Below are 24,681 nucleotides of genomic sequence, written 5' to 3' on the forward strand. Positions count from 1 at the left end.
GTCCCTGCCCCTTCATCCCCCTGAAGCCCCAGGGGCATCCATGGCCCTGCAGCTAGGATGTGCCGGGAGCATCTCCAGAGGGAAATTCTACCAGCCAACCCCAGCCTGCAAAAAGGGACTGTGCAATAAGTACATTTTAACGATTTGTTGCTCTCGCCTCTTTTCATCTCTGAGTTTATTAAAGTGCAAATGTCAACCATGGAGACAGCTATCACATGCAGTGCAGTACACCAAGAAACACTTTCCACACCATAAATGGAAGGTAAAAGGCTTCGTTGTGATTATCTAATGCACAGTTACTTGCACAAAGGACAAAACTGAACCTAGGCTCTGTGCCCTTCCACAACAGCTAGCCCCAGAAAGTACTACAGCAATTAATTTGAAAATAAAATCTTCAGTCCATCAGTTGACAAAATTGAAAACGCAAGAAAGATGGAGTATTTATAGAGCTCAGGATTTTTTTCTGAGCTTCAGATTAATTATATGTTTGAAGGGATGCTTATACTCAGAGCTTTTTAAAGTTCAGTATTTTAAGAAAAAAAAATCATAAATACATAATACCATAAATCGTAAATACTCCTTATAGTACAAAATTGCAATGGACTAGTCTGGTTCACCTCACTCATAGAGCTGAGGTTTGTCTGCCCAAAGATGCTGGGCCATGGACACTACAGTTATCCTGGGATTCAGTTTTGCTTTGTGCTGTAAAAGAAAAAAAAAAAAACAAGCAAATGCATTGAGGTACAAAACACGTGAATATAACATGATATAGAACACATGAACATGCTTTCAGCAACAAGAATAAATATTACCATGTCTACAGTACCTACTTCACAGCTTTGTGAGATGAGGATAAATAAACTATTTCAAAACTTGAAAGAAAACATAGAGATGAGTCTTACAGATAAACTTTGATTTTTAAATTAAGGCAGCTTCAGCAGGAATTTCAAGGCTTTTGTTGAAAACAGAATTTTTGTAATACCAAAAGTGTACTCATGCTTTGCAGCTAGAGCTCTGATTTACCGTCCAGTTCTCCTAACTTTGATGATCAAAACGAGCAAAGATATGTGCATCGAATACCAGGTTTGCTCTCAGCAAAAGTCAGTGTTTGGTCAATAGGTAGAATGTGGCGATTCTGAAAACCAGTTCATCTCTCAGGCATGGGAGTGAGGTACCTCTGAATGAATCGTTAACTCCGTGTCCAAGAGGCAGACTGGAAATTCAGAATTACAGGAAGCTGTTGTTTTTCTCACAAGTGAATGATGAAAAGGAATATATAAGGGAAGGGCTAAGGAAGCCAAAGGAAAGCACTAAATGGAAATCCCATACCAAAGTAAGACCTTAAGAAAGGTGACTCTAGTAGGTGTATCATACACCTGAAACAAACATGGATCCTAAAACTTTCCAGTAAAATACTGCAGGAGCTGGAGTGGGAATTTGTTTGGCTCATCTGAAGGGACAGATGTGCAATTCTTCCCCCTCTCCTCTCAGCTAATAAAAGGGTGAAGTCAAATAATTGCACAAGAAATGGTACTTCAAGTATTTAGAAACACGGCCTGCATGTCTCACCGGTGGGATTGTGCGTAAGCTGGGGGATTTGTGCACCTCGTGAAATAAAGCTGCGACTTCCAGCAGTCCTAATGTATGTCGAAGGCACGATTTCATGTCCTGCGTATAGGTCTTTCTTCCTTCTATACGAGTCCGCACAAGATGACTGATGGTAAAGAGCAGTAAAATGAAAAGTAGACAGAATGGATATTTTGTTCAAAATTCATCTATTCCAATATCAATGGCATTATAATCACACACACAAAAAAATGTATATACAACAAATACTAACCAGTTGCTTCATTTTTCACAACAGTGCCCATACATACCCCCATGCTTCTACACACCTTACAAAATGCTAAATTGGACGCACATGCTGAAAATGAATTTCTGACCCGTTAAGAGGAAAAAAAAAAGTCCTGCTGCCTTTGCCTGCTCAGCTCTGACTCCTGAAGGTAAAACTGCCCCAAACCCCGCTGGCACCAGGGCTTTGGCCAGGGAGGGTGGGAGGGCAGGATGCTCGCAGCTCCCGATGCCACCTCTCCTCCCTTCCCCGGACACACTGCGCTGGGTCCGATGGGGTCAGCTAAGCTACTCATGGGCTTTACCCAGAAGAGGGTGTAAAAATATCATCCCCTTTCTCTGGGTCCTCTCACGTGCCGGGATTCGCGTGTGCAATGGCAGGTGTCCAGGGCACACGCCTATCCCACTGGGCAAATAAAACTGAAAGGCCAACGACAGGGATGCTACCTATATTTTGTAATGTGTATATATATATATATGTATACATATATAATATATACATATATATATTTGCCAACTAGTACAGTACAAACTATTTCTGAATTAATTCATCCAGGAGCTGGAGGTTAATGCTGGAACCTATCTGAACTCTATATCCTTTGCATTTTGTTTCTCTCCCCCTCGAGCTGAAGCAAAGTTTGGGTGAGTTTGTGGCTTGCAAAGCACAGCTGTCCAGTAGCTTTTGAAGAATTGCACTTGGAGTAATTCAAGTTTCTGCAGTTCAAATACATGTACCCTGCTTTTCCTGATGCTCATGCATGTACCAGCATAACTCAAAAAACCTGACCACAGTGTAACAGTGTAAAAGTTAAACTTTTCCTCTGGAAAATGTAACCGGAGGTCAGCAGAAAACAGCCTAGTTGAAGGTAAAATAAATAAATAAATAAATAAAAGAAGTGAAACTTCTCAGAACATTTCAAAATGCAGCATGGCTTTGGGTAAGGCTGTAATGGACGGTTTAATCCGATGCGTTCATTGCGGAGGTACTTCCAGCAGTCCTATTTGCTCCGCTGCCTTTGCTGACATCGAGCAGGAAAGTTGCTTCATCAATTTGTGTCTTTCCATATGGAAGACTGAGCCACTCTTAGTGCCTTCTAGACAGCACTGGTTTTGCAGATCCATAGATGAGTTAATGTTTGCATGGGTCTGAAAAGATGCCAAGTGCCACAAGAGCTTATCCTACCACCTAGAAATTCCACCTGCCTCCAGGAAGCAAATATTTCCTCCCAAGGGCATTTGCTGCTGTTTAATACTGTTAGTTCTGCTGGGTAGGAAATCCCAGAGGACAAGTGTCATTTTAAGGCAAGACATCTGTACATCTACATGCTTCTGAACCACAGATTAGATCTAACGCACCAGTCCCTTATCAACGGGGCTACCGGTGTTTCCAGGACAAGCGACTTGGCAAGACGCTCAGTTGTGAGTGATGATTTAAACAGCCTTTTACATTTCAAATACACTTCATGGTGTGGGTATGGACACACATAGCTGTTTCCTCAATGGAAGTTAATGTCTGTCCCTACGGCCGCTCAGCCGCCCTCTCCTGCTCCTTTCCAAAGGGGCTTATCTCCAGCACCCAAAACCATTTAGGGCAAAGCATTTGCTCGTGTCTCAGCACTGATCCGAAAGCTGCTGAAGAGCTGGGTGCTGCTCAGCTTTGGCTCTGGGGTGGGTTTTTTTGCATGCATGAGTTTGGATACTCCATCCTCACCAGGCATGACCTGCTCACACCACAGCACTGGAGACACGCATCATCTGATAGCCACCAGGCACAGTACCAAAGCCATCCTCCACCCCAGAGTATTTATTTAATAATGATAATATAATAAAAAGCTCATTACAAAACCTAGGAGTACTACAAATATTTCCAGTATTTCTTTTAAAGACAAAATTGTTCTGCTGCCGGGTTTATAATCCAACAACTGCTGTGTTGGATTTAGTGTAAGAGAACTTAACAGCAAAACTGATTTTTTTTGGAAGCTTTCTACTTTGTGCGACTTCTGGAAAAATTGGAGCTGTAAAGTCACGTTAGTGAGAATCCAAGCGTAATCTGTAACAAAAGTAAGGCAATTTTGTGTTTTTAAAAAAAAGGGACTTCAAGCTGAAAATGTCCATTTAACTGCCAGTAGATGGCAAAAATATCCCGTATTTGTCTTCATTACTTAAAATGATTAGTACAAAAGGCTTAATGTGTTGTTCTCTTCCTTGCTTCTCATAGAAACTTGCAGAAAGTATAAATTAAAGTGCAACTGTACAAAAAAAACTAGCAAAAAACCTCAATGGGTTATAAGAAGCTATCAAAAAGACGGATTAAATTTTTTTTAAAGTTGAATGACCTGGGACCAGCAAAAGTTCTCCTTTGCTTTGTTTCTTAAAACAAAACACAAAAAAAGAAAAAAAAGAAAAGAAAACCACCCAGGATTTTTTTGGCAAAGTTTTCATAAAGCATTTGTTCCTTGACTGATTAGACTATTATGCTCCTTCGCAATCAAGTAAACGGAATTAAATACCATAGCAAAGCCAAGCAGATGCCAACGCTGCCCATTAGATTAAGCCTGTGTAATAAAAAATAATAATTCTTTTAAACAAAGAAGTCACACGTGCATTAGAGTCTACCCTTGAATAACAAGAATTTAACCTTAAAAAACCCCATAGTTTGTCTTAAAAAATAAAATCCTATCCTTCAGATAGCCAGTAGTAAAGAAACAGTAAAACTCTGAATTCAGATATCCCTGCCTTATCAGCGGAGGTCACAGTCCGGTGAGCAGCAGCAGGACAGGAGAGCCCTTCGGCATGAAAAGCGAGTCTCCGGCAGCGCAAAGCCGCGAGCAGGGAAGGTGGGGAAGGCAGATTTGGCAGCGATTTTGGGGTGGTGACAACAGGCGAAGGTTCCTATGGGAAAGGTGAGAGGTAAATGCTTCGGAGCTGGGCGATGCTGCCGGCTCTCACCCGGCAGTGATGATTCCCACCCTTGGGCGAAGCATGGGCAAAGGGCTGGGTTTTCGGGTGGCTCATCGGCATCCTGCCCTCAGTCCGTGGCTCATCTGAATCCTGCTTGGGATTCAGCCCCTGGAGCTGGCGGTGCGGCAGGGGAGGGTGAGCGGGTTGGAGCAGGGTGACGATTAAGGGCTGAAAAAAAGGCAAGCAGCCTTCAGCTCTGAATGTGGTGAACAGGTCAGTGCTATCTGAGACTATCAGAAGCAGGAAATAAAACACCTTATGGCACACTCCTCTGCAAAGACTTGACACGTGGAGGCTTTCCCATGGCACGTTTGCAACAGGACCTTTGCACTTCCCACCTTCCCTCCTCATCTTTAGCAGGGGGAAAAAAAACAGAAGGGAGGGATGGCATATTGCACTAGTGCAGAAGCACCTAAGCAGCTGCTAGTTTTAGGAGGAAAGTGTTACCAGAGGCCAGCAGCCCCACCAGCACCTAGGTGCAAACGCTGCAGAGCTACTTCATTACCCCTCCACTCTGTTTCACGTAGCTCCTGGCCGACCCCTCTGACCTGGCTCAGCCCATCCTGCCCCTGCTCTGCACAGCAAAGGGGATACAACATCAACCTCACTGCATGCTACCTACATCGCAGAAAGCTTGGCCATGGCTCTGTTAACTCAGGATGAACCAGGGGGGAGGTGTTTTCCAAAAACTCAGTAATACATTTGCTACTCTACAGCCATGCCAGCATTTCCCATTCAGTTCACTAAGAAAAAAAAGGGTATTGGATACATTTCACCACGAGTGAAATGAAGTTAATTTCCTCAGTGCCTTGTTAGAGGGGAGTATGTTTTGGATCTGGAATTGGCCATGTGTCACAGGCTATGGAGCGGTGAGGGGCAGAGGAGGAGGAGGAGGAACGAAGCAGAAGAAACAAGGAACGGACAAGCCGGACCAGATCCTCACAGTGCAATACCATGTGCAGAGGGACCGGTGCCTCAGTGCCGCCCGTCAGCGAGCCAGGGCCATGATGAGGCTGGCGCACATCTCGAAGAAGTCCATGGTGTGGCTCCCCAGGCGCGGCGTCACCGAGGGGATGCTGCCGACGAAGGAGCCGCTCAGAGAGCCCATCAGCGACTGGCACTCGGTGGCCGCGGCAGCATCGATGCTCAGCCTCGGACGGTGCAAGCCAGCAGCGGAGCAGGAGCGCTGCGGCGTGGACGAGCCGGATCTCTGCTCCATCACGTCGTCTGGAATATAGAAAAAGAAAAGAAAAAAGAAAAAGTGGCATTAGTTTGGCATCTGCAAGGCATGTTTGGTAAGGAACTAGTAAGAGTAGTGGAGACAAATGGATCAAATGGGCTTTCACTGACTTGAAATAGCTGCATAAGCATTTCAAAATGCAAAGAATGGTTTTTAAATATTTTTTTTTAAACTGCCAGATTTGCCACTTTATGTGTTTTACATCTCATGTTGCACCATTTCCTGCTTACCATCTATGCTTTTGAAGTCCAAGAGATAGCTGCGGTTGTCAACTTGGTAGAGCTGCAGGCTCATCTTCACGTAATTGCCTGTCACCGGGTTCTTGCGGCGCACTCTGAGGTGGTAGGAGTTCACCACCTGCAACGGGAAACTTGCTTTCAGGAGTAAGATTCAAAGTGGTAAGAAGAACATTTTTTTCATTATTTTTTCCTAAATACTAGCAAGACATCTTCTGAGAAAAACACAGTTTCTAGAAACAACAATGCCTACAAAATTAAGCAAACGGCTTCATATCCTATTTCCTTCTGTCTTTAAAAATGCTTCTGATTCACCAGCTGCTGCAGATGAAGCTGCCATGACCCGTCTGTCAGGCACCAAATTGATGTTTGCTCCTCCCTCACCAGCAGCAAGGGCCATATGAGCCAAAAAGTCCAGTCACGGACCCGCGTACAAGGACTGTGCCCACGAAACCAGGGCAGGCTGGGCAGCTGGGGAGAGTAACCTCTCCCATCGTCACAGCTAAATTCAGTGTTCATGAATCAGCCTCGAGCTGTGTATTTTCTCTTGCCGCTTCCCACCCCACAATCTGTTGCATCTCATTTGCAATGAGATCTTTTCTCTGTGCTATATTTACGAAGCAATTGCGCGGATGGGAGAACTAGTTCGATGAAGAGTCACATCTGAAGCTATTCTTAGGGTGGGAAAGACTATTGTGAAACCTCTTCGTACAAAATAAGCTCCACTGCCTACATGAAGACGTTGGGCTGACTTGGTTTGTGAAGCTGTACCAGAAATACATCAGATTTGTTCGCTCTCTGTAAAACCATGCAGCTAACAAATGTCTGGCTGGTGTAGGCATATACATCTGGAGACAGCCCATCTCCTGGCTGGTGCAGCGAAATCAGGTTTCTGGGCACTACTTGGCTTTAAATACGTCATATCATCAAAAATAAGCAGGAGATAGGAGGCTTTGAAGAAGCAGCACAGTGACATTCACATCATACAACCCTTGGGACTTGGAGTGAGGAGTGTATCACCTCTGCTGATGATCTGGGCTGAAATTCTCACCTTGCTCCTGATGCTCGCAAAAGCCTGCTGCGAAAGGCCATGAGTCAGAAGAGCTCACATCAGTGACTGCACCGAGATTTAGGGAATCAGGCTCAGGAGCAAATATTAAAGCCTAACTTAGGGATTTATTAATCAGACTTTGAAAAAGACTGTGACTAAATGCTGTATAGCTCTGAAGATATATCTGAAGTGAGTGCTGTCAACTAAATGTCATCTGGGTTTAAATTAAGCTTCAAGAAGCTGAGCCCTAAACAGGGGAAGCAGTAAGTGAAAGCACATCTGGTCCATGAGCACCACTCCATCTCCATTGAGGAAAGTGCCACCACATCAACGGTACAAGCTCCTGCCCCCAATGCCCCGCTGTCCCTCATGTGTGCATCTTTTAAGAAGATGCATATCGTGCCATTTCAGCACACATGGCTGCTAGGACCCAAGCAGAAATAACACGAGTTACTCTGCTCAGAAGCACTCGAGATGACCTCGCAAGGAATTAGTCCCTAAAATTAGAAATGTGACTGGCTCCTCTTATCCCTGCAGCTGAACAAGGCAGAATCACCTTTCCAGTCAGAGGCTTAGAGAATTCAGAAAGAAAACTCTTATTTCATGCCATAAATAAACACCACAGATACTGAACCACAGCTAGCATCTTAATTCACTGTGTTTGTATTCATGAGAAATAACAGGGATAATCACAAGGTGTGGGCATTTATTTGGAAACGAGTGAGGCTGTACCCACTTATTAACCTCCCAGAGCAATTCAGCTCATGAAAAAAAGACCCTTGAAAACCACCACGAAGCACCACGTTCCCTACCTTCCACTCAAAGTCCAGCTGTTTCATAGCACGGTACACCTCGGCCATAATGTCATAGGGTTTGCTCTGGCTGCGGATTCCCAGGTGCCACTTGGCCTTTTTGACAGTCAGGGGTTTTGGCTTCGTGGTGTTGAGGGCATCCAAAGGACATCGCGCTTTGGGGCTGTCCGCTACCAACGGCGGCATCCGCTCGGGGTGCGGCTTCACCCCAGGAGGGATGTGCATGGCGCTGTCGTCCATGAAGGAGCCGGTGGGGGGGCTGGAGGCGAGGTAGAACTCACTGGCTTGGTTCATGATCCTCCGGTTGTCGATGACAAGGTGGTAAGCCACTGCCAGCTGGTCCTGAGGGTCACCGCTGTACAGGCTGTTCATCACCTCCGACTCCGTGCATTCAAACTTCTCGCAAACTTCCCGAACTGCATCATCATCGATGACGGTGGCGTCGTAAGAAGGATCCTCTGGGAACAGGTAACTGGGCAGCTCCTCCTTAAACCACTCGTGTTCCCTGGGGAAAGGCAGGGAGGAGCCACCATGAGCTCTGTGGAAGGCAAACTGGGGCAACCACTGCCACCAGTCCCTTGCTTGGTCTAGACAAGACTAATCCTCAGCTGCAGACTGGGAAGTTCAACCCAGCCCTGCACAGTCGCCCCAGTATTGCAACAGCTATGACACTTGGCAAGCATGGCTGCTTGCTCACTTGGCTTTGAAGTAAGACCTCAGCACTTATGAGATGCTCATGGTTTTTGATTACTATGGGTCTGATAGAGATACAGAGCATCAAAGCTATCCACACACCTGATTCCTATCAATTTACAATGAAGCCAATGATAATTAAGTGGCTAAGTGCCATAGAGAGCCTTGTCTATAGGTTCTATATATCAACTGTAATCTCACCACATGTGCTGCTGCTCTAACATGTAATTAAATCTTCTAGTCTTAAGGAATTAAGAAATAAAAAAGGCATTTTACTTGGTTTTACTTGAAGGGTAAAATTAAGCCCTTCCATTGCAAATGCATTAAAAACCTGAGAACTGAAAGTCCTAGTAACATTTGTGTATATGCTTAGCACATCAGCTAGATGTAAGGATTACTATAAATTTCATAAAATGCATATCAGGCTCTAGTTTTACAAAATGTTTCTGAAATGGCTCAGACTGTGAGAATTTTGAAGTCCTACTACCAGCCATGAACTTTTAATGATCTCTGCAGGCACAAATACCTGCGTAAGGGCCCAGTTGTTCCCTTTACCTTGAATTTCCACAGTGATGAATGCAGATAAAAGGTTCATGGGCACTGTACTCTGACTAGACACGAAAACTGTGCTGCATTTAAAAATGAACCATTTGCTCATGTTTTAAACTACATCTGGTATTTACAGATTAAATTAGTAATTCTTGTGTTTCTTCTCCTTTTTTATTGGACAGACACTAAGTACAATAATTATCCTCTTATTCTGAGCTGGTACGCAGACGGAGGTGGTCTTGAAATAAAGTCATGGAAAATGGCTGGTGGATATTAAGTTCTTAGGATTATTGCATGATACAGCTGGCTTTGCTAAGCACTATTAAAAGATTTTTAAGGCTATTTTATAATGCAATAAAATAGCATTTTATATAAATATAAAATATATATAAAATCATCACCCTGTTCATCATCACATGCTGCCAGCCAGCAGCACCCACCTCTCCATCAGCACAGAAGGGTGCAGGAGTGCTCTTTGAATCATTTGGGACAAAAAGCAGCTGGATTAGCTGACTACTCCTGTAAATCAGCCTGCCCACCTGCCACTGGGTGACCCCCAGGACAGCCACGGGTATGCTGGAGCCCCCTGAACACAGCCAGCCCACCCCATCCCACCTGGGCTGACCTGATGTCCTTGATGGTTGCTCGCTTGAGAGGGTCAACCTGCAGCATGTGCATGAGGAGAGTGGCAACGGAGCGGTTGAGGTATTCAGGGATGTAAAACACACCTCCTCGGATCTTCTTGAAGAGGGTGGGGACGTGCTCGTCATCAAAAGGCAGAGTGCCGCAGAGAAGGGCGTAGAGGATAACGCCACAGCTCCAGATGTCCACCTCCGGGCCAGCGTACAGCCTGTGCAAAGGTAAGGGCAGGAGAAAGGTGTCACCCCCCCATCCTTCTCTCCTTAGTTAGGGTGCAGGTCCCACTGGGTAAGCTGGTACCTGCTGCCAGCTCCATCTGGGCCAGAGCTGCAGCCCACGCTGGGGCTGCTCGTGCCAGTGCCCACAACCAAACCTGCCTAAGACAAAATCACTCAGGGGCAAGGGAAAATGACACAGGAGAGCTGGTGCTGGCTGCCCACGCTCCTCTGGACAGCCATATACATCACTGCCTCTGCCAGACCTTCCAAAAAGCCAAACCCCACACTTCCAAGAGCTCTGTCAGGCTGTTTGTCCTTTGCCCCAAGGGCTCAGCCAGCAATTTCTATTCATTCAGCGAGGCAGATTAAACGACAGCAGATACTACACCTCTGAGTGTTTATTTTCGGTTGAAGTTTATGTGCTGGTATGCAAGAGCTCCCACTTCTGACAAGCTGCTAATGTGCTTCCTGGCATCACCAAGTCAGGACACCCCAAATATATGGGTTTTGCTGCTGCTTGCTTGCTCGATTTGTTTATCTCTTTTTGCTACAACTGATGCTTTCTCAGAGATTTTGGAAGGCAGTGCTTACCCTTGGGCTGTAAAACCCTACCAAAATACAGAGGTTGAAATGAAAATACAGAAGTCTCTTCATGAAACCTCAGCATCCTGCACTTGCTCCTCCGGAAGAGCATCACTGCAGACTCACCAGAGTACAAAAAGCACCAGTCATGCATGCAACCACTCTCTGAACACCACCAAAACACTAGTTCTGCTTCTCCAAGGGTGAGACTTTCCCTGCTGAGGCCAGGGACAGCAGCAAAGCCAATTTGGAAATGCAGACCATTAGCTAGATGTCCCCTTGGACCTGCCTCCATGCCCGATTCCAACAGATAGAAAGCCTGATTCTTTTACTGATAACTGCATTGCCTGAACAGTTGATTGGACTTTTAAGCCCAAATGAGATGCACTTTTATGACTCTGAAACCTGAGCTGTCATGCTCTACTGCTTTTGTGCTCTACCCAGCAAAGGCAGCCGGAGCCGGGAACCAGCTCAGCGCTGCCCTGCACACCCACCAACAAGGCATTCATCCCGCTGCCGGCACAGCAGACCGTGCCTCTCCCCCACAAACGCAGCTCTCGTACGCTGCTATAGCTCTGAGAAGAGGACAGCCTGGCATATTAATCAGGGGTATCAAACTCAAGCATCACTGATACTGTAAGCGGTACTGATGCGGTAGGGCTGCAGCAGTAGGCAGTGAAGAAGTGCAACATGTAGGCTTGGCTTTGTTTTTCTCTCTTACTTTTGTTGTTAATAAGCTGTATTGCCTGTACCCTTGGAACAATCAGTTTCTGCATACAGGGACTAAATCCTTCTTGTTAATCTGCCATGTGCCTTGTCTCCTATACAAACAGAAAAAAATGTGCTTCTGGCCTTTTCAGTAAAGTACATGGAAATAATATTTTTTTGGAATCACGGTATTGTTCCTGGCTTTGTCCCCCTCTTGACAATGAGGATTTACTTGCTTTCACATGTGGAGCTGTAGTCACAACAGGGTTTTTGGATGCTGGTCTAATTCCTAGGATACTCTGCCAACACTCACACTGGTGTAAACAGGGATAAAATAATCATAATCACAGCAAACACACTTTGAACAAAATGTTGTATTTAAAAGCTACAGTTATAGGCAAAAATACGCTGGACTAGGAAAACTAATGCTCATGCAAAGGGCGATTCAAAAATATGGGGCAGATAACAAGATGGGTAGTTTGAAGGACCATACAGAGGCCTGAAAGTTTGAAAATCTGTATTTGCAATCCTTACTATGCTATTATAGAGAGAGTTAGGGAAATAAGTACATTCTATGTAACTCAGGTTCCTGACAGTAAAATATAGGAGGTAACACTTCTGTATCAACATGGAAAAGTCCAAGTCAACCTTGCAGAGTGCATTCAACATGCCATGTGTTGTACAGCTGTTGCACGCTGAGAGATGCAACTTCACTGGAAGTTTGTCAATTCAATTCATCAATTCAAAACAAAGTTATGATGGTTGAACCTACTGTCACAAACAAAACCCCTAGCTTAAGAAACAAGAAGACAAGTATTTTCAGTGCAAGAGTTCAGCAGTGTAGGGAAGTGATTAAAGATCTTCCTTATTCTTCTGTAGCGAATGGTTTTCCTCATTAACACTGTGTTTTATACTATAGGTGGGCAGGAGAGAAGGCAGTGGCCTGGAAAAGCCTTTTCATCTGAAACCTCAGTATTTGCATCCAAAGAGTAATTTTCACCCTCTTTAATTAGCAATATAAGCAGTCAACATCTGCTATCAATAATTCCTCCAAAGTAAACAACTTTAGCAAAACATGGTTTACTATTACAGCTATTGAGAAATGTAATAACCAAGAAAACTTTCGGATTTCTGCCAGCAGATTCACCCAGACATAAAACACAGGCTGGAAGGATTCAGCTGCTTTTACTAGATGTGCAAAGATGTTTCCAATCCAATGAACAAATTTAAAGACCATGTGCTCACATAGGTTCTGATTAGAAGCGGAATGTCCTACCTTCCAGAGATGACTTCAGGGGCTGCATAATTTGGGGAACCACAGCTGGTGCGTAGAAACTCGCCATCTGACATCATGTTGGACAATCCTAAAAACAAGATGTTCACTACATATTGAAGTCTGATGTGAAGGTCCAGCCACAGAGGATTCCCGTGTCACACACAGGAGGAGAGGTATAGCAAGTGGAGGGGGATATTTGGAGGGGAACTGTTGCCACAATTTAGATAGACTCCTTTGAGCTGATTTGCAAATAATAATAATTGCAAATAATAATAACTACTATTATTATTGTTATTATTTTCACATCCAACCAAGGAATATTCACTCTAGTCTAATTTCACTTCTTTAAATTGCAAATCCCAGAGCACAGAGGAAAAGAGACATAATTCATCCCAGAGCACTTACTTTATATGGGAATTGCGTGGGGTTATGAAATTAGTAATCTTCAAAAGAATTTATCAGAAGGAACTTTACGCCAGAAAGGACTCACAGGGACCAAGCAGGTAGCCCAGCTATTTCAATGGATTTCAATCAGTAATGCCACTTAAAGACTCCTGTTACTGCTCATTTGTAAAATGAAGTGAGGCCAAGAGCACATGGCCAAACGGAGAACACGCATGAAAATAAACACACACAGCCAGCTTACCCTGGAATTAACTGCACCGAGTCTGTCTTAAACATAAATTAGCTAAATCTTTATATTAGGTGATTATACTAAAACATAGTGAAGATTTGCAAATTACTTTGCTGCTCCATTCTTAACGCCAGTACAGAAGCAGCTTACAATAAGTAATCCCTGCTTCTGCAAAAAGGCCGGTGTTTATAACTGTGGGCTTTTCAGGTAAAGCAACTGCTAGTGGTTAGGAAAACAGGCTCTGGGTTTTGTAAGGCATGCTACACGGACACGCTCCAGCAAGCGCCTCGGAGCTGGCTGCATTTCTGGAATGCTGCTGGGGTCACATACCAAAATCAGCTATCTTTGCATTCATGTGCGCGTCCAGCAGCACGTTCTCCGGTTTCAGGTCTCGGTGGACAACCATGTGTCTGTGGCAGTAATCCACCGCGGAGAGAATCTGCTGGAAAAGGCGTCGAGCTTCTGCCTCTTCAACCTATGGGTGCAAGGGGACATAGTCCTGAAGGTTGGTCTGCGTGCAGAGCTGGCAAGGGAAGGTTTGACTTAGCAAGGAGCCAAAATGTTCCAGGGTGCAGAGAGAAGATTACAGCGTGCTTGTGACCAGAAGCAGCAAATAAAGCAGATTTCCCCCCTTGCATTATATAATGTGCTAGTGTTTGTAAATGATACAGCCCAGAGACGAAATTAGAAACCTAAATTTACCTGAGCTATCAAGACGAACTTATTGGTGGCACCTATGAGGCCATGGCTTTCTGTCCCAATGGGACCAGTTCTGCTACACAGCACATACAGACCGAGGCTGGACAAAACACCGCAGAGGATGCTGCAGGGAGCAATTCCTCATGGACAGATGGCTTTAGAAAAAAAACTAAAGGTGGAATACTGTGATTACTTTAATTAGCTATATAGCTATATTAGCTATAAAGTTGTATGAGCTATATTAGAGAAATTATCTTTAAAATGATGAGGAGACTGATTATTTTTACTGATGACTCTTCATGAAAAACCTAGTTTCTGAATGCAAAAGTTCAGAAAGGATCCAAATTAGTCACTGAAAAGATCCAGATGGGTAAAATGTGCTGGAAATCAAAACTGTACGTAGAAAAGTAAATGGAGTCAGCTCCATCGACCACTGCGCTAATCTAAACCAATTTATTGTGAATGTATTGATTTTTGTAGTACAGAGAGGAAACGTATGATGGACTGATCCTTCACCTGAAGCCTTATTCTGTATGTCCACTTCAGCCCGTTTTTGTCTCCTTGCCCTGCGATTGCTCCCTGCCTATGAGGATGTCCACAGGGCAGACACTAGTGATTTTCTTTGTAACCATAATATCACATTTCATGGGCTCAACCTATGCCTCAGGTGATTTATACCCAGCAGGATTACTGGCATTTGAAAATGTTGTTCAGATAAGCCACATCCTCTTCAAAAAACCTGATGTGGAGCCAAGGGGAAGTCTGAGGGAGGTGAATGACTGGGATGGAGACCACACTGAGTGTTCTTCCCCCCCAATGCCGTAAATTTGTTGCTGAACCATGGGGGTTTTGACAGGCAATACATAGCTAAAAATTATAAAGATATGCTAATTTTCCAAGTATTTGCACTAAGCAACACGTTACCTTGGATATTTTAGTTTGCGTATCAAAATCAGAGAACGTTGCAAAAAATTCGCACGCAACTTTTGTGCAAGCCATGTACAAGACACTCCAGATGGGATTGCTGTGAAGCAACTTCTATTTTGGGCCTTAACCTTAACCACGTTCCCTTTAGCAGTCGTTTTGCTTCTAAACACCATCGTCTTCCCACACAAGTGTTTGGGCTGACACAGTACTGGCACTTACACGTCCATGCTTACAGATGTAATCAAATAATTCACCACCAGATACGTATTCCATAACCATGAAGAAGTCTGTTGGCGTGCTGATGACCTGGTACCTTCAAAAACACAAGTGTATTTAGAAAAAAAAAGTAATTAAGAACAGGGAAAGTCTTTTAAACAGATTATTAGCTTCACGTCAGCCCTCAAAATAAGCATCTGTTTGGATCTTGCATTTATAATTACTTTCCACTTCTGAAAAGCCATCTCTTATTTCGAGTATAATCTTTCACTTGTCTATGAAAGGATCTCTTTTACAGACCTACGGTTTTCCTTCAAGCTTTTAAATAATCCTCTGAAATCTCTGCCAGACAATCCTATCACATTTAGGACTGTCCTGACTTTCAAATTTCCATTTTGGCTAAGATCTGCAACAACAGCTTTAGAAATGAAGGCTTCGTTAGCTGGGGGCAGGGAGGGGGTATATTTGGTTTCTCTCATATCAAGGATAAAGAAGATAAAGAACTCTAGACACTAGAGGGAGCTCCTTTTGGAAAGGTATAGAAACAAAGACAAGCACCCCAAAAAGTTATTTTTTCAAATATAAAATCCCTCTATATTTGAGAATAGAGGGGGGGAAAAAAAGAAAAAAAAAAAAAAAGAGTATCACCCTTGACTTGCAAATGTATTCTCCATTTTCATTCAAAATGATCCCTGAGCGCTGCAAGGGCATTTCAGTGTCCCAGCTGGTATAAACTGCCAGTGATCAGCCAAATCCAATGCAGCTACAGGAATTCATACCAGCACCAGCTGAGACCCCACTCTGTTTTATTTCAGACACATTGTTGCTTGCCTTTTTTTTTTTTTTTTTCACAGCTGAATTTCCATGGGTTGTAATTTGAAACAAACAGATTTCAAACAATTTTCAGAGATCAGCAAGTGAACAGGAGATAGTCTCATAAAGTTCAATAGGATCGACCTAATTTTTCTGAATTGGACCCGGACATCTAAGTTATTGCTAGTTAGGCCACCACTTCTTTTATATACATGTAAAAAGCTATTGAAAGACGAGGTTTATGTACCATGGTCTCCTCCTCACCTCTTTTCTTAATCTTTGTATTTCATGATTACAGTATGTACCATAGGACACTGATATTATTAAACTGGGTTTAATTTTTAGGCTTTAATACTTTGAGAAATGGGTGACCAGGACTTAACTTGCAGGATGCTGGGTACACAGCTGAGGACTCTTGCTGGCTTTTTAGTGAAATAATACCAATCTGTTCTCCAATAAATCCATGGAACTGTGAAGTTACTCTAAAGTCAACAGTGGCTACATGGTTAGTTATTTAACTGTAGAGAGAATTTGTTTTCCCTTGCCTCTAAGTCCCAGGTATTTGCTATATCTCATGCCAGTTTTAAGGCTGACCTAAATGTCAACTTATCCTTGCAGTTACCATTCAACAGCTTTCTTTTACAGAAATGCCAAAGATATTATCAAGTGCCTCATTAATGTGGACTGGCTGCACAAACTGGGGATTGAGAAGGAATCCCAGAGGCTGGAGTGCAGGTGCTGATTTACAACTTAAATTCAGGTTCATCAGAGTGGCAACTTTGAAAACTTATGTCTGAATAATAAATTTAAAAAAATGTTCCTCTAAGCTCTGGATAATCAGGCCATTAAAACATAAATCCTGTTGACTTCAGGCCAAGGCTTCACTCTATGAGCCTGACCGCGCTGCAATTCCTCAGGCACAATTCTCAGCAGCTTTAAGTCTGGAGATACAAAGCCTAAAAAGGGTCATCACAAAATCTCATAATAGCACCCCAATGCAGGAAAGCGCAGACCCTCTCTATGTGCCTTTATAATGGCCTCTGCATGGCATAGAGGACAGCTTGGACAGGTTTAGCTGAGCAAAACTTGGTGCAGGAACATCCATCTGCTGGTTGTTACAATAACTCAGACTCCCAATGGAAGGAACATCTTCCATCATTTCTCAAGGGTCAGCTGTGTTCGCCCATAAGTTACTGGGAGACTCTTGAAAAGCAACGTCTGGCTCTAACATGCAAAAATTTGACCACATACCTAACATTTCCTACTACTCTAAGACATCTCCTGAAACCAAGTCAACTGTGTATGTGAAGTCTTTGCAGACAGAGGAGTAAGCTGAACACATGGCAGAAAGGCTACTTACAGTTTGATAATATGAGGGTGTCGGAAGAGTTTAAGGTTTTGAATTTCTCGTTTGATCTTCCCAACCACATCCAGGCTGCGTATTTTCTGTCTGTTGAGTATTTTTACTGCTACTTTGTGCCCCGTCAGCTGGTGTTCACCAACTATTAGAAAGAGAGCATTGCAAAGTCATTAAACAGAGTAGCAAGATTCATACAAGCAATTTAGGACACTGTGATTTATAAGCAAAAAGCAACTCTTGAAGGGAAAAAAACAAAAGACAAGGGCGTGAAATATTGTAAACTTGTTTTTGTCTCCACTTTATTGTTTTCCCAGTGGAGTCGTGGGAGACAGAAGAGAGGGGACTTATCTGCAAAAAACAGTCAAGTAAACAAAACAGAGCGAGTTATTGGAGGAGGTCATACCCAAAGCTGATTTGCAAGGATTTATAACATGTAAATGCTAGATCAATCAGAAACAGATATATTTAAATGCCAGAGGAGAATCTCCACCATAACACACTGATTGATTAAATCCCTAATAAACTCAGTCTTAAAACCAGACCATCACACTTCTTTAAAAAAAATGATATAGGGATTTTCCCTGCCCAAAATAGGACTGCAGGATTTGCATTACTAAAATGAATTTCTATTTATACTTTCTCAGGCATGCTTCTTGGTTTGATGACAAGCTGCAAGAACACTGCTGTACTGCAAGAGCAAGTTCTGGATTTAGAAAAGACACAAACTTCAGTATGGATTTGTATTATATGCACTTGGTGCATTGAGATGCTGATGCTTCTCTCCTGTGTACAGGGACAAACAGTAACCACAAACTGGGAGTAGCACCACTGTCACTGGGGAAATTGCACTAACTTAACAATAATGTGAAAGGAATTCAGCATTTGGTCCATTTGTGATCAATAATCAGACTATACAAAAAGTAAAAAGCTCCTAGGAAGCAAGATTTATATTGAAGTTAACAGCAGAAAGTGCTTCAAAATTGTCAATTGGATGTTTATATCTAAAAGGCTTCTCTGGCCATGAGCTACCCCTTCTCAGTATTTTCCAATGTGATATTAAAGACGGTGACATACAGATGGTTTTCTAAAGACTGCACAGAAAACCTGCTTACAGTAAATATTTGTGCTCTCTAATTATGAACGTTACCCTTCCAGTAATAACATAGAACGCAAGGAGTTAATAATTATGTGCAAACCTTGTTATTACATTATTAGACTCTGTAATTTTGGAGGCTCTAATGAGCTGATCAGAAGCAAACGGCGCAAGCAGGGCAGGGCAGCAGCGTCGGCACCACTCGGGGCATGCCGGGTCACTATTATTAGCCACCAGATAAGACCTGCCGGAGATTCTTTCCTCAATAAGAGCATTCTAAAAATAAAACACTTTACTGCCCTTGAAAATTAAAGCAGCACTTTGCATGTCCATTTTATTCCTCGCAATACTTAGAACTACTAGATGAAATGAAAATAAACTAAGCTTTGCAGTATAGATGCAATTCGGGGATTAGCTGAGGGCTGGAGGAGGCAGATAATTCCTCTTGTGCGGTGGAAGGAGAGTGCTGTAAATAGTCCCAGAAGGCATTTTCCCTGGTGCATCCTTGGGGAGAGGAGAGCAGGACAGTGCTGGGCCTGCCCCACAGCAGGGAGGCTTTGCTGGAGCAAGACTCTGCAGAGCAGCACGTGTGCAAGGGCTACAAAAGCAAGCTCAAGCTTTACTAGGGCTTGCAAGGGGGATGGAATACAGCCTCTTCATCAACTGCAAGAAATACTCCCCAAGTTGTGCCAATAGTAGTCTTATAAAGGGCACCGATCTCTCTTTGCCAAGTCTGTCATGGTATTTGCATGGTATATGTTACACCGAGGAGGCTGGGGAATGCACGACAGAGGGTTGTAAGACAACTTCAGCAGACGTCTTTGAGATCTGGTCTTTTATCAGCAGCATTTGATTTGGTCAACTATAGCACTACGATACCTCTGCTCTCTCTTTCCTGGAAGCACCAGAAGCTGTACTTTGAAAGCTGCCCTTGATTCATTCAGCTCCATTAAAGAATTATAACACACTAAGCCATTAGTTGGGAAACTGAGGAACAGCAAAGCAAAGAGGTTTATTGTTGAACTAGTAAGAAAACCCTGATTTCTGACATCCTTTGTTTCAAGACAGCCCTTTCCGGCCTTATCCTAGTACATGCTTTGAAAAAATTTTATTATGTACTTAGGGGAAAAAAGAATGGCTGTGCCCGGAATGAATAATTATTGTTTTTAATACCATTGCCGAATAGTTCATCTCCTTTCCATCCATGACAAACAATGTGCAACTCTGTGAAGGTTTGCTAGCTCAAACACATTAATAATTAAAAATAAACAGTCTATTTTGTAATCCATCTTTTGCTTACAGTAAGCATTAGATACAGAGATATTATTGTTTCAGTCCCCAGTGGCTTGTTAAGCCTACTCTAACGCCTTGAGAGATGGAGACAAAGAGAGAACATAATTTGCTATGTGGTGGGAGACTTTTAAGCCTTTCGGGTCTCTCCGGCTGCAGCCTGCAGATGCAGGAATTTTGACATGGGGCAGTAAGGACAACCTTCCCTCTGCTCACGGAGTCTCTGACCCCATGGGCTGGAGCACGTTGGTGGGATGATCCAGCCCCAGGATGAGGAGCAGTGGCAGGTCCCATGCCTCCACAGGCATGGGAGGGGATGCTCGTCCAGCTCGTCTCTAATGGATTTGTCCCTCTCCTTGCCCCAAGGATGGGCAATGGTGGTCTCAGGCAGTGGTGAGGAAGACTCCTCCTTCCCTCTCACTACCTCCCCAGATTAAAAGACATGGGGAAAGAGGGAGGGCTGAGCGGCAGTATTAGAAAGGCGGGTTTGAGTATACATCTTATTTTTTTGTGACAAGTACTCAGGTAAGATCCACCACAGCTTAAAATCAGCAGCTAGGACTCTGCTGGGGCGAGCAGGGGAGATGGACTTGACACTGAGATGAGGAGCGGCATTGCACACTGGGCTGCAAAAAAAAATCAGCCATAAGGGTTAGGTGGTAACCCTGACCCTAAACTACAAAAAGCAACACCAAACAGGACACAGCGTGAGCGTCCTTAGCTGCTACCCCATCTGCCTGCACGTGTGACTGCCTGGGCACAAGAATGCTTCAGCATCAAATGCTGATAAGGAAAGAAGGGAAGAGATACAATAGAATTAATTTCTGAAAGAAAACCCTTCTAATTTAGTTATTTTTGTAAGAGAAAAAATGAGGAGGAATAGTATTTATAACACTGTAATCATTAAAATCCCTTGACAGCATGTTTTTTTACAGCAGGTACCAATGAAGCCTACCTCTGTGTGTGTGTTTGATGCAGCTCAGGTAGCACAAGCAGTTAACAGTATTGCAGATGCTCCAGGGAAATGTAAAAGTTTAGGGAGAGGAGAGAAAACTCCTTTCCTATCAGCTGTGCTGGCCCTTATCTTAGCCCAAAGTTAAAAGTGAAATCCATCCAAAGCATATATTTAGCAAGGCTGTATTAATTCTGCCCTAGCACCACTTGCTTGTATGTTATATCATCCTTCCTTTCCCTTTCCTTCATCTGTTCAGTCTCTTTTAGTTTATCTTCCCTCCAATGCAAGGTTTGTCATTCAGCAGCAATGGTACAGTGCCTGGGAAAACAGGACCTGACCCCGACCTGAGCCCATGGAGGTGCCATCATAACCAACGTAAACATAACCCAAGCACTGCCAGTCCTTGAGGGACCACAAATTGATCACCTTAGTGGCCAACAAATGTGGGTAAGAAACCACCAAGTGGCCACCAGGGATGTCGTGCATGGCACCACATGGAAAAATATTTGTGTTACTCCACTGGATTTTGATTTAAGCTCTTGTTGTGCGAGGGCTGTGGTCACGGGAGAGCTCTTCGGGGACCCGCAGGGTGGGATGTGCCCATGACAAACACATCAGGAATTTGTCTAATCTGTTCTTACCAACCACCAGCAGAAGAGATGCCACCTCCTTCCTTCATTCCTTCACTAAACTCAACATCCAAGATCATTTCCACAGTTCTATTTTCTGCAAATTAATCTTATCTTTGGCCTGGAGGACAGGGAAAATAACAATCACCAGCTCTCCCTGTATTTGGCATAATCCTCTGTAGTAACATTGACCCTTGGCATGAGACCTCCTATCCATCTACCACATTAACTCCTGCCACCTTCCTCTCTAACAGATGTATTTTCATCACCACTTCCAGCTGGAATTTCAGTATTATCCCCAAAATCCTGCCCTAGTACGCCAACCTATTTGCTCCCTTCCGTGCCTTGATCTTTCTCTAAATGAGATCAAGGAACTGAATGGGCTTAAAACTAACAGTTTCTTGCAGCGTTTGGCTAGTTTTTAGGAGGATCGGTTCACCGATGACCCAAGCAGTGCTGAGCCAGAACGAACATCCCAACTGGGCAGCAGGGACTTTTCTGTCTTATCTTTGGTTTCTGATGGCTCAAAGTGACTAATCAGCTCCAGCCACAAATTCAAGCTCTGGTTAGTATCCCATTGTCACTAAATCCTTCCTTTCATTGTGTTTTTTTTTTAAATTTCCTTAATAACTGTAATCCTCAACAATCAAAATGTATGATTTCTTAACCTTGAGGAGTAAGGCAGGAAAAAGTGCCTCTTACAAAGTCTTGTGCAAGGCAGAGTTTGAAGAAAACATACCAGCGACAAATGTCACTGATGGCATCAGACTTCTTAGTGAAAAAGCAATTACTATACACACCATATACAAAGCTTGAACCATCAGACAAAAATCTCAACAAACTTTTCTCATGTTTCTTGCTAAACAGGGTGAATACAGGTTTTTCTAAAGCTCACTTGATTAAAATGCTATAATTCTGTATAAATAGGAGATCTATGTTCTTCATCTCAGTTTCCAATCTCAAATCCAAATTTCACCTGTCAGTTGTAGGTAAAATATTAAGGAAAAAAATATATAAAGGGTACTACTTACCCATAAAGGATTTTGAGCTAGGAAATCTCTTTTATGTTATTTGAAATGTTTGTTTGGAAATTGTCAGTTTTTACCAAAGTGGGGTCATATGTGGGGTTGGGAGTGTTTGTGCTAGTTACTCCTGAGAGGTAGTTCAGGAAAAAAGGCTATTGTTGGCAGGCTTAATTTGGTTTGCAAGAAAAAAAAATGCCTTTGGAGCACTGTTTGAGGTCTGCTGGTATACATGAGTGATTTAAATGGTCCTCACTGTTAGAAGTATTTATTCCGATAATTCTTTAGTCAGTAAATTTGTGGTTTGGGATTAAACACAGCAATATATTTTTAGGGCCCTGATTAATGGTCACAGGTGGATTTAGCTCCAGTGGTTGCAGTGGTTTCTTTCCCCTGCTGTCAATTTTGGTTTATTTTAAAACTCCACTCGCTGAGTGCGGGCACATCACCCCTTTGACCGGCCACAGCACTGCGGGCAACCTTCCGGTGGGGCCGGGGGACACTGAGCTGGGCAGCTGCTCCCCCAGCTTGAGCTAAACCCCTTTCCAACCAGGTGTCACAGCTCTTTATTTTGCTTAGACAACAAATTTGGTTGGGTTCTGGTTGCTTTTATTTTTTTTTTCTAATATCTTGATTCAAAGATAAAATTTGCACGTAATGGCAGAATTCACAGGGAAAAGAATTACAAATATTTGGAAATCTTACAGTCAGCTAATGCAAAGCTGGCGCCTTGAAAATATGATTTAACTACCCTGGCAGGTACGACAGAGGAATCCCTGTGTACAGCCCGAGCCTGCCCCAGGTCTCGGCCCCGGGGTGAGGTACAAGAGGGGCAGCTGAAGAAACCCCTTTCGCTGCCGGTTCCTCACACCCACCCGGCTACGAAGCACCCTTTGGAAAGGAAGGGGCGGCAGGGACCACAGCCTCGGCACGGCGGGGGAAGGATGCCTGTCAGCGCCTGCTTTGCTGTCCAACCTTCCCATCACCTTCCTCCTAGTTCGGGAGGAAAGTTTTGGTGGGTCCCGCTCGGAGCACCGGGGGGGCTGCACCAGGCAAGAGCAGGGCGAGGTCTGCATCTCCCACCAGCCGTCCGAGACCCCCCCCTCCAGCCCTTTTCCACCCCTTCCCCCCGCCTCCCCTTACCCCGAGAAGGGGGCACCTCCCACCCCGTGCCCACCGGGGAGCCGCCGGGCTCCGCCCACCCCCCCGCAGCCCGCCGCCCCCCGGGGATGCTGCGTGGCCGTGGGGAAGCGATGCCCGGCGCGGAGGAGGAGGAGGAGGGGGGTGGGGGGTATGTGTGTGTGTGTGTGTGTGTGTGTGGTGTGTGTGTGTGTAGGGGAGGGGTGCGCAGCCCAGCGAGCCCGGCCCCCCTCCCCGCGGCCGCGGTACTCAGCTCTTGACTTTGCCGAAGGTGCCGACCCCCAGCGTGTCTCCCAGCACGTAGTGGCCGATCTTCACCCGCCCGTCGTGCTTCTGCTTCTCGGCCATGTTCGCCCCCCGCTGACGGACCACAATGCACAGGGCCGGCTCGGCTCAGCTCGGCCCGGCTCAGCTCGGCCCGGCGGGCGGGAGCGGCGGCGGCGGCCGGGCGTGCGCAGCGGGGAGCGGCGGCCGCGCTGGGTGCGCGGAGGCGGCTTGCGCGGCCGCGGGGGCGGGGAGGGGCGCGCCCGCCGCGGATGCCAGGTTGGGAGAGGGGGGGGGCCTGTGCACCTCCGGTTTGGGGTGCACCTGCCTGGGGGGGACAGTCCTTTAGGGCGGTGTCTGCCTGGGGGTGACACCCCCCTCGGGGCGGGCCCTTCTGCTGGGGCACCCCGCGTGGGTTGGACATTCCTTGGGGTGCGCCTGCCTGGGAGGGACACCCCCCCCTTGGGTGACACTGTCCTGGGGGTACACCCTCCCTGCCTGGGAGAGACAGCGTCTTTGGGGTGACACCACCCTTAGGGTACACCTTACTTGGGGTGCATCCGTTTGATGGGGACACTGTTATGGGGGTGCGCCCTCCTTATGGTGCAGTGGCCTGGGATGGCACATGTCAGAGGGTGCATCGGTCAGCGGGTGGCACCCACCTTGGGGTGACACCTGCCTGGGGGGGGTGCAGCTGCCTGTGAGTGAAACTCCTTGGGATGCACCCTGCTTGCAGTGCACCTTACTGGGGTTGAACTCCCCTTATTGTGCACCTTCTTTGGGGCGCACCTGCTTGGAGGTGGTACCCTCCTTGGAGAGCATG

At 44.9% G+C, this 24,681-nt stretch overlaps 1 protein-coding gene across 7 annotated transcripts; it reads right to left on the reverse strand.

The window, feature by feature from the left end:
- Positions 1-143: 143 nt before the first annotated feature.
- PRKAA2 (protein kinase AMP-activated catalytic subunit alpha 2) lies at positions 144-24,093 on the reverse strand. 7 transcript variants are annotated; one of them, XR_012629814.1, is made up of 11 exons: positions 23,849-24,093; positions 17,466-17,607; positions 15,296-15,389; positions 13,781-13,925; positions 12,817-12,904; positions 10,019-10,243; positions 8,152-8,656; positions 6,283-6,409; positions 5,756-6,039; positions 4,588-4,743; positions 144-1,714 (listed from the first exon to the last, which is right to left on the reverse strand). XR_012629814.1 is itself a non-coding variant. In XM_074875953.1 (10 exons), exons 1-9 carry the CDS (start codon positions 23,940-23,942, stop codon positions 5,801-5,803), a joined length of 1,659 nt encoding a protein of 552 aa, XP_074732054.1. In that variant the 5' UTR covers positions 23,943-24,093; the 3' UTR covers positions 144-1,714; positions 5,766-5,800. The 7 variants fall into 7 exon arrangements, 6 of the variants coding, with proteins under 6 accessions (XP_074732054.1, XP_074732051.1, XP_074732052.1 ...); XM_074875953.1 differs by lacking the exon at positions 4,588-4,743 and having other exon boundaries at positions 5,766-6,039; XM_074875950.1 differs by having other exon boundaries at positions 144-4,743; positions 5,766-6,039.
- Positions 24,094-24,681: the final 588 nt, after the last annotated feature.

The sequence above is a fragment of the Strix uralensis genome, chromosome 8 (genome assembly GCF_047716275.1).
Source record: "Strix uralensis isolate ZFMK-TIS-50842 chromosome 8, bStrUra1, whole genome shotgun sequence".
Classification (NCBI taxonomy): Eukaryota; Metazoa; Chordata; class Aves; order Strigiformes; family Strigidae; genus Strix; species Strix uralensis.